This window comes from Euprymna scolopes, chromosome 15 (genome assembly GCF_053919585.1).
Source record: "Euprymna scolopes isolate OS-2025 chromosome 15, ASM5391958v1, whole genome shotgun sequence".
Classification (NCBI taxonomy): domain Eukaryota; kingdom Metazoa; phylum Mollusca; class Cephalopoda; order Sepiida; family Sepiolidae; genus Euprymna; species Euprymna scolopes.
This window is the reverse complement of record NC_136496.1, coordinates 54,642,051-54,653,173: the sequence shown is the minus strand read 5'-3', so window position 1 is coordinate 54,653,173 and position 11,123 is coordinate 54,642,051. Positions and strand designations below refer to the sequence as shown.

General features: G+C 35.7%; 1 protein-coding gene across 1 annotated transcript in view; it reads right to left on the bottom strand.

Annotated features, from left to right (window-relative positions):
• Positions 1 to 1,358: 1,358 nt before the first annotated feature.
• Positions 1,359 to 11,123, bottom strand: part of LOC145293830 (uncharacterized) — a 51,193-nt gene continuing 41,428 nt past the window's right edge. Inside the window, exon 2 of the mRNA XM_080140485.1 lies at positions 1,359 to 7,115. Coding sequence (XP_079996611.1) covers positions 3,315 to 7,085 — 3,771 coding nt within the window. The 5' untranslated portion in view covers positions 7,086 to 7,115 and the 3' untranslated portion in view covers positions 1,359 to 3,314. The remainder of the gene's footprint in view (positions 7,116 to 11,123) is intronic.

Genomic DNA, 11,123 nt, shown 5'->3' with positions numbered 1-11,123 from the left:
TTGAAATATCCACAGACGTGAATGTTAGCTGAAGGATAAGCAGACAGGATATGGTCAATTTTCTTAGATATCTTCTTAAAGATAGTAACTCTGCTGTCGTGAGGGGGGGATGAGTAGAGAGCAAATATAAACGCAGTGGTGTGAGCAAGTGCAACCCGGAAGCACATATAGAGTAATTTAGGGTTTTTTCTGGAGATTTCCTTCCCACATAGCGATCTTGGGCGTCAGATTTGGAAGTTAAGTTAGAGTATCCTTTAATTATGAACTCATCTAAGAAAATAGTCAGTCCAATGCCAGTTTTTCTTAGGAAGTATAGGTTTGGTTTAGTCTCTTGTAATTGTGTTTCAACCTCTGGAAGTTTCGAACGTAGAATGTTGGAGAAGGAGACATGATAGTGGGGTCTAGGTTGGAAGTTGGAGTTCTGGGTTTAATCCTGTATTTTTTCTGGAGACTTTTCATGATAGAATTTGGGGATTTGTGGAACAGGTTGACAGACTTGGTTAGAGCAGAGCAGAGAGGGAAAGTGAGGAAGAAAAAGAAATGAAGAAATAAATTTTTTTTGTCGCCCATGATAAGGTAAAGCCGTAACAATTACTTACTAATATAGCACCGAGAAGCCCAACCAGAAGCTACTGCATCGTTTAGAATCCATTCACCAAATAGCAATACAGCAGCCCCAGTACTTTGCATCTAATGATAGGACAACCTACTTAGTGGTTAATCCAAACTCAGGTTCCTGACTATCAGGCGGATAATGTCATCCCAGTTAAAACATATACCTCCATCGCCCTTATTAGTGACATGGCTACAAGGATAGACACAGAAAGAGAACATTTCTGACACCTCAGGCGACTACTCACGCAAGAATACTGCCACCCTAGAATACAGTTTTTTCTTCTCTCTTTGTCAGAAAAATCAATCATTCTAAATGAGGACTGAAAGACAAAGTAGGAGGAGCTAGAATTACGGGAGCTGCCGATAATGCATCCACAGTGCCTTGTCTACTCTCCATTAAAATAATAATAATAATAATAATAATAATAATAATAATAATAATAATAATAAATATTCTACATATATAAGTTCAATTGACATTTTTAGGGGAAAATTTGGCGATGATTTTTCCTCTCATTAACTGAAATAAAGAAAGAACTCAGTTAGCAAAGTACTTCTTACAGCAACTCGGCTGTTTTCCTAGAGTCATTTCCGATTTGATTTAAATGGAATTTGTCTACCATTTTGCACACATATTCGACGCTAAGTAGCGCTTTATTAGTATGGGTATTTAAAAAGTTTACTAAAGGGTAGCGACGACAGTTATTTTTTTGCAAAAGAACACGTGGACAAACATCCGATTCAAAATTGGAGAATGCGTTTATTTTGAGGAAAATACCAAGTGAATCACAAACCGCAAATAATAAATTCCAGGAATACATTTTAACAGTAGCATTTAATAAAACACAATCAAATATAAATTCAAAACTGAAATAAATATAATTAATATTACCATTTGCATCTAATAAAAAGAAAATAAATATCGCTAATTCACAACATATCTGCTAAAAGCGTCCGTCTTCAATGCGTAATTATTAAGGATCGTTTTAATTTGAAGGTTGTACCCAGTCAGAGCAAAGGAGTTTGAATCCGAGTAGGTGAGACAATCAGGTAACTGATATATTTACATAGAACACCACTCATCAGGTGTACATCAACGTCTCTTCTCTTTATGATGTGTCCATGTGATGCGGTGACGCATGGACTCAGTGATTGGTAAACATATTGAAATGAGATGAAGACGAATACATTTTTAGCATTTATTTTTCAAGTGGGAAAATGTACAAGTATTTTTGTCTCTTAAAGAAACGGTAACTTGTGCGTAAACACAAAACACAATCCTGAGAATCAAGTGAAATAACTTCAAGTAAATAAATTCAAGAAAGCTGAATTCTTGTAGTTATGATCTTCCATACATTTAATGTCTAACCTTTTTAAAAATACATATAAAAAGGAAATATTTGAAAACCTTATCACACTGGAAAAAATTTGTTAAATTTTATATTTTTCGTTTTTTGAACACACCTTTATTTTAATAACAAATACCAACAAAAATTACATAGGATAGTTACAAAATATCATTTTAAATTTAAAACAAATGATTTTAATGACACACAAATACATACATACATGATGATTGCAACGCCTTGTCAGACGAGTGCCACTCTCTCAGACACTTAAAGTCCATGAGCCCAAAAATGACTTCCATCGCCACAGGACCATTTTAATAGACAAATGCCTGAGGGAGTATCTGTACACAGATGATGTTACAGAGTCTTAGCTTTGTATGACAGCTCTCTCTCTCGGTTGAGATCCAGCAACAAGCAAGAGCAATATAGCCAGCAACAAGTTAAACTGCAGACCAGCTTAATGCGGGTACTGGTCTCCCACTTTACGGTTTTTTAAATCAGAGATTTGCTTCTCCTAGAAAGGTTGCCTTCACCACGGCTTACGGGAGCCCTCTCTACCCCAATACACATATACACACACACAAATATACACGGTGCTAGTTGGCCGTTGACCCTAAAAAAGGGTTCATTCGCCCTTTGGAAAGTTTTGTTTTTAATCCTTCAGGGAGACTAGCCACCCTCCTCACCAAACAAGTCTGGTAGGGGAACCAGTTTAGTTGCCGGTGGCCCGACCATGAGGCAGGTAGTACTGGGTTACATGGTACCAGTAGCATATAACATGACCTGACATACATACATACATACATACATACATACATACATACACGCGCACACATGCAAACACACATACACGCACATTGTTTTACGAATTAAAAAGTGTTTTTAATTTTTGCTTTGGTTTATATTTCAATGATATCAGATATGATGACCCGCTAAACCCGTTCATTTCACCTGCCCTCATAAGTTGACTGCTCAATTTACACGTTGTTTTATTATAACATTAAAAATAACTGTTTTTTATACGATACGAGTGCGTCCAGAAATAATTTTAATTCATTGTTTTTTTTATTATTATTAATCGATATTTTCAATTACTATCGGATTTAAAATATTCACATTATCGAAAACAAACCATCAGTTTTAATTGATTAATAATCGATAAAAGAATGTCTCACATCTGTTGATATTTCAATTTGATTTTACTGCCTTTAAACTGTTGATTAGAAACTGGTTTTAAGTGCAGCATTCAAGTATTATTGTGGTTCATGTTTGCTTCTCAACCAAAATATAATTATATTATTTCCAACGCACTTCTATTGTATCAAAGAACCTAAATAAAAACAGTTTTTTTCACTGTTGTCGACATTGTTTCTGTTTTTCTTTCAATTCGATTTCGTCTAAGTTTTCATCATCTCCACTAAAATTCGGCACAGCATCCCTAGACCTGCGCTTCGATTTGTTATTTTTTTTCTTATTCTTAAATTTTCTTTCATCTTTCCTAACATTATCCGGAACGTCTATTTCGTCCAGACTTTGGGTCATCCTGCCATCTTGAGATGGTTTCCGATTAATCCAAGGGTGCTTCTGGTGATGTTGGTAATCAGCTTGCTCCATACTGGAAGGGTTTTCGAATCTACCGTTTTCAAATAATACCTCATCACCAAAAATATCCGAATCGCTTTTCGATCGAGCTACCTTCTCTATAAAAGTTTCTGGTAATTGCCCGTCAGCACTTCTTCTCTCATCAGAATCCAAAGAAATAATTCTTGATAATCCATCTATTTCCTCATCTATCGATTCTACCGATTCCTCAGAAATTTGTCGGTTCTTCATCTTATGAACAAATTCTTTGAATTTGTCTTGTGCAGAAAGCATTTCAATCCTTATCTGATCGATTTCATCTTCATGCAACTTTTTCAGTTCTAAAAGCAACATTTCAAATTTGTCTTCCAGTTTTGCTTTTTGGCAATCCAATTCCTCAGCATGATATCTTCGAAGTTCTTCCATTTCTTTCAAAAATTCATCGTGAGAACTTTTTGTTGTCAAAAGTTCAATATGGACGCGCCCGAGTTCCTCTTGATACAAAGCATATGTTTTTTCTTTTTCACTCAAAGTTTTCTTGACCATATTATCATGTCCTTCCAATTCAGAATGTAATCTGTTGATCACCTGTTGATCTTCCTCTATCTGCTTCTGCTTAGTTAATTTTTCTTCTTTCAGTTCTTTAATCTCCTGCTCCAGCAATTCGATCTTTTCCTGGAGCTCTTCAATCTCTCGCATCCTTTTGATAAGTTCATTTTCTCTACTTCCTAGACTCATCTTCAGCTCGGAAATCTTATCATCCAAGGCGTCTGTCTTCTCTTTGCACATCTCCCCAATATCTTGGATCTCCTGCTCATGGTGACGCCTCACGTCATCTAAGGTGTTTTTCAAATTCTTTATTTCCTCCTCTTGCTTTTCAATGCCCTCTGCCTTCACAGCTTCGTTTTCGTTGATTGAATCTTTCAAACTGCGCAGATTGTCCGCCATGTTTTTCATCTCTTCTGAATGCCGAGAACGCTCTTCTTCAATTTGCCGTTCATAATCTGCCAATTTCTCATCGGCCTCTATCTGTAATTGTTCGGCGTGGTTAAGTTTCTGCACAACCTTTGCCAGTTTCTCATCATCAGTATATGCTCTATTTGGATCTTGATGAATCAAGTTATCAACAGCCACATTAGGATTCCATCTTTTAAGATCAGAGTTTTCTTTCTTCAAAGCTTCAATTTCTTTGTTCAGCTTCATCTTTTCAGACACAAGATTTTCTTCGGCTATTTTAACCTTGCCATTCAAAATAGCAATGTCTTCGAGCAACGGCCTCACTTCGACATTCCAGACTTCTTCATCTTCGTTACCGCTAACAGATGGCATATCATTTCTGAAAGGTCCATCTTTACTCGTGTGGTTAAACGGATTTGTTGAATGTAGTTTGTCCTCAGAGTTCTTCCTTATTTTACCAAAATCTTTCGAAATAATGAAGTGTTCATTTGCCTTTTTCACATTTGAAAGTTCTTGTTTCAGATACCTAACCTCTTCGCGTAATCGGCTAATTTCAATTGATTCCATTTTGTCTTTGGTTAACAGTTCATTTTTCAAATGCCTTATTTCGCTGTAGAGATCCATTGATCGTTGCCATTCATCTGCGTTTTTCGCATTATTTATTGCTAAAAAATCTGTTTTTATTTTATCAAGTTCTTTATCAATATATTCCTGGGCATCTCTCCAAATTTGGTTATTCTCCATATTCTTCAAAGCAAATAAAACATTAATTTGTTCATCGTATTCCTTTTCGATTTCCTCTCTCATTGCTTTATCATCGATAAGGTCCAAACTTTTGAGATCTTTGGTCGCAAAAATTTGGTTTATATTTGTGACAGGAAGAATAGCATCAGACGTTGAATCCTGTGGTTTGTTTTCCATTTCTGAAGATTCTGGCAGGTGACCACGCTTCTTCAACATCAGTTGGATGACTCCATTCAACCGGTTGATCTCGTTTGACAGCAGATTTGCATCTTCCGATTTTTCGTCCCAGGCTCCAACTTTCTCCTTACCGTTCTTATATTCTGTTGGTTTGAGTTGTTCTTTTAGATATTCTGTCTCTCTTTCCTTGGAATTATCAATATGTCTGAATTCTTTTTTCTCATCCGTAAATCTGTTGCATTCATTTTCGTTTTGCTCTTCATATTTTATCCCAGAAAACTCAGCAGCCCCGCTTTTCAGGAACTGAATTTCATTCTTCAAACATTCGACTTCTTCACTGTGTGTTTTCTTCAATCTTTCCACTTCTTCAACTATATCCCCACTTTCACTGCGCCGTAATATCTCTAGCTCTTTCCATAGAGATTCCACTTCTTGAAGATGGTTCATTTTCAGTTCCTCGACCTCTTCGAAAATGTCTACTCCTTCAAAAGTTTTCAACTCATCAATTTCAACTTGTAATTGATTAACTTCCTCTTCATGTTTTTTCTTTAATTCCTCAACTTCCTGCCAGATGTCGCCATCATCACATGCTCGTAAGTTTGCGATTTCTTCATTTAGAAGCTGCACTTCTTCTTGGTGCTTTGTCTTCAGTTCTTCAATTTCTTCACGAATATCACCATCTTCATAATCCCGATTTTCTTCGATTCTATCCTTTAGATATTCTATCTCGGTCATATTTTGTTTATTCAATTCTTCCAGTTCTTTGATATATTCATCTTTGTTGAATGGGCATCTCCCAACTTTTGTGTTGGGATAGCCCATTTCGTTATTATTGCTGCTGATTACATTCCCTAACAGAATTTGCATTCCTAATTTTTGTGCATGTGCAACCTTCACTTCATTTATGTGGTCTTCTGTGACAAAATCTACATCATCTTTTCTAATGCTACTTCCTTCCATTAACAATCCAGCTGATCCATGAAACAAGATCTCTTCTTCCCAGCGCCGTTTTCTCTTCTGCAACTCACACTTCAATCTATTTATTTCTGTTTTGTATTCATTTGTTTTGTCTTTCCATTCATTCGTGTCCATCTCAAGTTCTTCTATTTGTCTGTTCAGATTTTCCAGTTCATCCTCGTAGACTTTTCTCAGTTTTGGCCATTCCCTCCACTCATCTTCTTTCTCTTTAAGTTCTGTCAACTGTTCATCCAATTTCATCAATTCCAGATTGTAGATTTTATGAATTTCTTCTAGATTTTCGCAATTTCCAGACATGAATTTCTGCGTCCCAACTTCTAGATTCAGTTGTCGCACATCTTTCCGCAGGTTGTCGATCGTTTTTTTGTTATCAGCGTTTATTTGCTCAAGCATTTGTTGCAAAGAACGCAATTCTTCAATTTCTTCATCTTTAGTTTTAATAGCTTCGTCCAAAGCGTTCGCGTGTGATTTGGAATTCCGTATTAATGGCTGACGCCTCAATTTTACCAAGTTTTCTGGTTGGTAGCCGCGTTTTTTCATCTTCTTTTCCAAGTCATTGGCTCGATTGTGTTCTTTGGCCGCGTTCGCATAGGCCTTTGTCAGAAGTGTACGCAAATTGTCGACGATTGCCTCAAAGTTTTTATAGTCGCCATCAAAATCGTTTGAGTTTGGTGAATGTGGCATCGTTGCGTTTTATTACAACTTGGCAGTAATCTGAAATCGATAAAAACAGATATTATTATTGTGGGAAGAATAAGGATATGAATGAATAAATTGCTTTCAAAATATTACAACACAGAATAATTGGGTTAATAATGAAGTAAAATAAAGATTAACGATTTTTAAAAGACAAATCGCATAAAATTGCTGCTACAGTTTTTGAAGAAATTGGATTATGTTGCGTTTAAATGGAGTCACGCTGGACAAGAAGTTTCATAAATTATTTGAGTGATTCAGGAATCAATCTGTGTGTGTGCGTGTATTTCAATTTATCCATATATATTTCGACTACTCTCTTTTATTCCTACTCCCTCCTCTCTCTCTCTCTCTCTCTCTCTCTCTCTCTCCATATATATACATACATACATACATACTAGTGTTGGGACGATTCCTAATTTTTATACGATTCCGATTCCGATTCCAGGAAAATATTGATTAACGATTCCGATACCAAGTACGATTCCGATTCCGATTCCTAGGGAATTATTGTTTTGAAATATACCAGGTAGTTTTATACTTATGGTCGGTAGTTCCCAAATATGTTCCCTAATTTTGGAAGAGATATTTTATGTCTACACCGTCGTGTTTTGGTTTAAATAAAATTATTATATAGTAAACTAAACAGAAAACTTAGCAAAATTTATTTTAGAGAAAATTTATTTTACTTAATTGGAATACAGAAAAAAACCTCAAAGAAAATAGAATTTATCCTTCAGAGAAAAAACAAATAAAATAGAATTTATATAACAGAACAAAAACAAGAAAATTAGAGAATAAATACACACGATTCATTATTTTGGTCCTCATAATTAACAGATTTAATGAATTAAATAAAAAAAAATATAGCGGAAGAGAAAGAAAATATATACTTATTAAATATAAAAAAGATAAATATTTAATTTAATAATTTATAAATGAACGTGCGTAATGAAAAAAAAAAAAAAACAATATAGCATGTGACATGGCGCCGTAGATACAAAATAACCTTTCCAAAGTTAACGACCATATATGAGAAATACCATTAATCGAAAGTTTTTGTGTTTTATACCAAAAAGGTAGGTATAGCGAAAAGTTACAATTAAAGGAATTTCAAAAACGATTTTTTGTTTGGCTATTGATAGTTGTATTTGTGACGGCAGTTCTTCAGACCTCCATAATTCACAAGGAGTAGTTAACACCTATTATTTTTTCTTACTTTTTCATTGCTTTTACACGTTGTTTCTAACGTGAAGAATAAGTTTAGCCAAACTAATTTTGAAATAGGGTATATCAAAGGAACACATATAAAAATGATACTACTATAAAAAACAAATGAAATACTAGATAAAATTGAGCAAACATAATTACCAAAATTACAGAAAAAGATTAAAAAAAAAAAATGGTGAAGTTTGTAGAGTGAAATTAATTCTTGAAAGAAAATTAATTGAACTAACAGAAATGTTAAATAAAAAAATGTCACATTTCAATATTTTTTTAATAATTAAATTCTCAGGGTTGTCGAAATTAAAAATTAAGTGATTTTTTTATTAGACTTCTTTCGAAGCTTGTTACCTTGAAAAATACATTTAAAACCCTGTTTTTTTTTAAATAAATTGAAAAATAAACGCAATTAAAAAAATTTAATTGATAATTGAAACTTTAAAAACATATTAAACATTGAAAAATTACTTATCTCACAAATTAACGTCCAATAAAGTAGATCCAGTTTTCATACAAGAATTCGGTTATAATAAATATATCTTTCCCAAACTTAAAAATTGAATCTTTTTTTTTTTTTTTTTGGAGAGAGAGAGAGTGCTTCAAAATCGCCGGGGAGTGCCGCCTAAAATTTTAAAGAAGTAAATTTTAGGAGTTTAGTGCCTTTCAAAGACGGTTATCATAATTTATTATCATCATTTAATTTTCTTTTTTTCCTCCCCCCCCCACACCTTTCCACGTGGTTCAGTAGTTAACCAGTGCTCCTGTTACTGTCAGTCAGCTATCTTTACCTAAGTTTTAATTTCTAGTTAAAAGAATTTTTCATGAATAGAATCAGCATTTTTAAAAATTATTTTTTTAGTTGTATATATTATATTTACTCTTTGAAGTTAAGGAGGGTTAAAATAAATTGGTGACACCTAGATGGTGACGTAGGCAAAAAAAAAAAAAAAAGACACTGCGATTTCGACCCTCACTAATAAAACTGCTCTGAGTGACTAGTTGGTAATTTTTTGTTCCTTTTCTTTTTTATTTTGCTCCTCCCATTTATTTGGATGCTTCATAGTTAAATGTTTTAACATGTTGGTTGTGGTCATGTTAGATGGTTTTATTCCTCGCGATATTTTAATTTGACAGATTTTGCAAATGGCTTTCAACTCATGATCTTCATCAACTTCAAAAAGTTTCCATGCAAGACTTTTTTTGGAGTTTGGCGTTGTGCGTTCTATCCCAACCATTATCAATGGACCAGAGGTCATCTCATCAGCGTCAGACAGGGCCAAACTATTTGCAAAGAACTTTGCAGCTAATTCTACCCTATGCGACGAAGGCCATCAACTCCCCATATTTCCTCCTACAACACAGAACAAGCTAGGTAACATACAAATATCCGTGCATGAGGTCGCCAAGCTAATCAAGAACCTAGATTCTAGTAAGGCAACTGGCCCTGATGGCATCCCAATTATAGTGTTAAAAAAGCTTCAACCAGAACTTGTTCCCATACTTACGAAACTATTTAAGCGCTGCCTTAAGGAGAAGTGCTTTCCGACCCCCTGGAAGACCTCATCAGTTTGCCCTGTATTTAAGAATTCAGGTGATAAGTCCTCTCCCTCTCAGTACAGACCAATAAGTCTCCTGTGTGTTATGAGTAAGTTGCTGGAATCCATATTAAATAGAGAAATAGTCAACCACCTCAGCAGGAATAACCTTCTTAGTGACACACAATATGGTTTCCGCTCTGCAAGATCTACTGCAGATGTGCTGACGGTTATATCCCACAGGATTAGTGAATCTCTTGACAAAGGCTTCCTTTCTAGGGCAATTGCTCTTGACATATCAAAGGCCTTCGACAAGGTATGGTATAAGGGTCTACTTCACAAGCTACGGTATAACTGGAAATGTTTTCTCAATCATTAAATCATTTCTCTCTGATAGGCTCATAAGAGTAGATGGACAAAAATCGGAGGCCTGCAATATAAATGCTGGAGTCCCTCAGGGGTCAATCCTGGGCCCAACTCTCTTCCTGATCTACATCAATGACCTCCCTAAACACATACTTAAATCATTCGTTGACATCTATGCTGATGACACGACCATCTACGGCAACACATCAAAGGCTGTAAATGACAAAATTCTCTCGGATTCTCTCTGCTCTGATCTTGAGCGCGTGGTTCAGTGGGGGAAGATGTGGCTGGTTACCTTTAATGCATCCAAAACCAAACTCCTATCCTTACATCATCAACGCTCTGATCCCGCGCTGGCATCAATTGTGATGGATGGCTCTCGTCTGGGTGAGGCCCCGTGTTTTGACAAGCTTCTGGGTTTGACCTTTACTCCTGATCTGAAATGGAACACGTACATCAAGTCTGTTGCCAAGGTCGCTGGAAAGATGGTGGGATCCTTCTACCGCTCCAGAAGATATCTCACTACTGATGCAATTCTCTATCTATATAAAAGCCAAGTACGTCCAAGGATGGAATACTGTTGCCATATCTGGGCAGGAGCTGCCAAAATAGCCTATCATGCCTTGACAGAGTACAAAATAGACTTCGTGGTTTAGTGGGGGATGCCCTTTTCTCTACCCTGCAACCTCTCTCCCACAGAAGAGACGTTGCGAGCCTATCCTTGTTTTATCATTATTTTCATGGCAGGTGCTCGTCTGAACTCCAATCCCTCGTCCCCCCTCGCCAATCTTTCACGAAAAACACCCGTCTAGCTGAATCCACTGTGAAAAATTTCCCCCACTCTATATCTGTGCCTAAATCAAAACGTGGATTCCATGAACAAAGCTTCTTTCTTAGAACT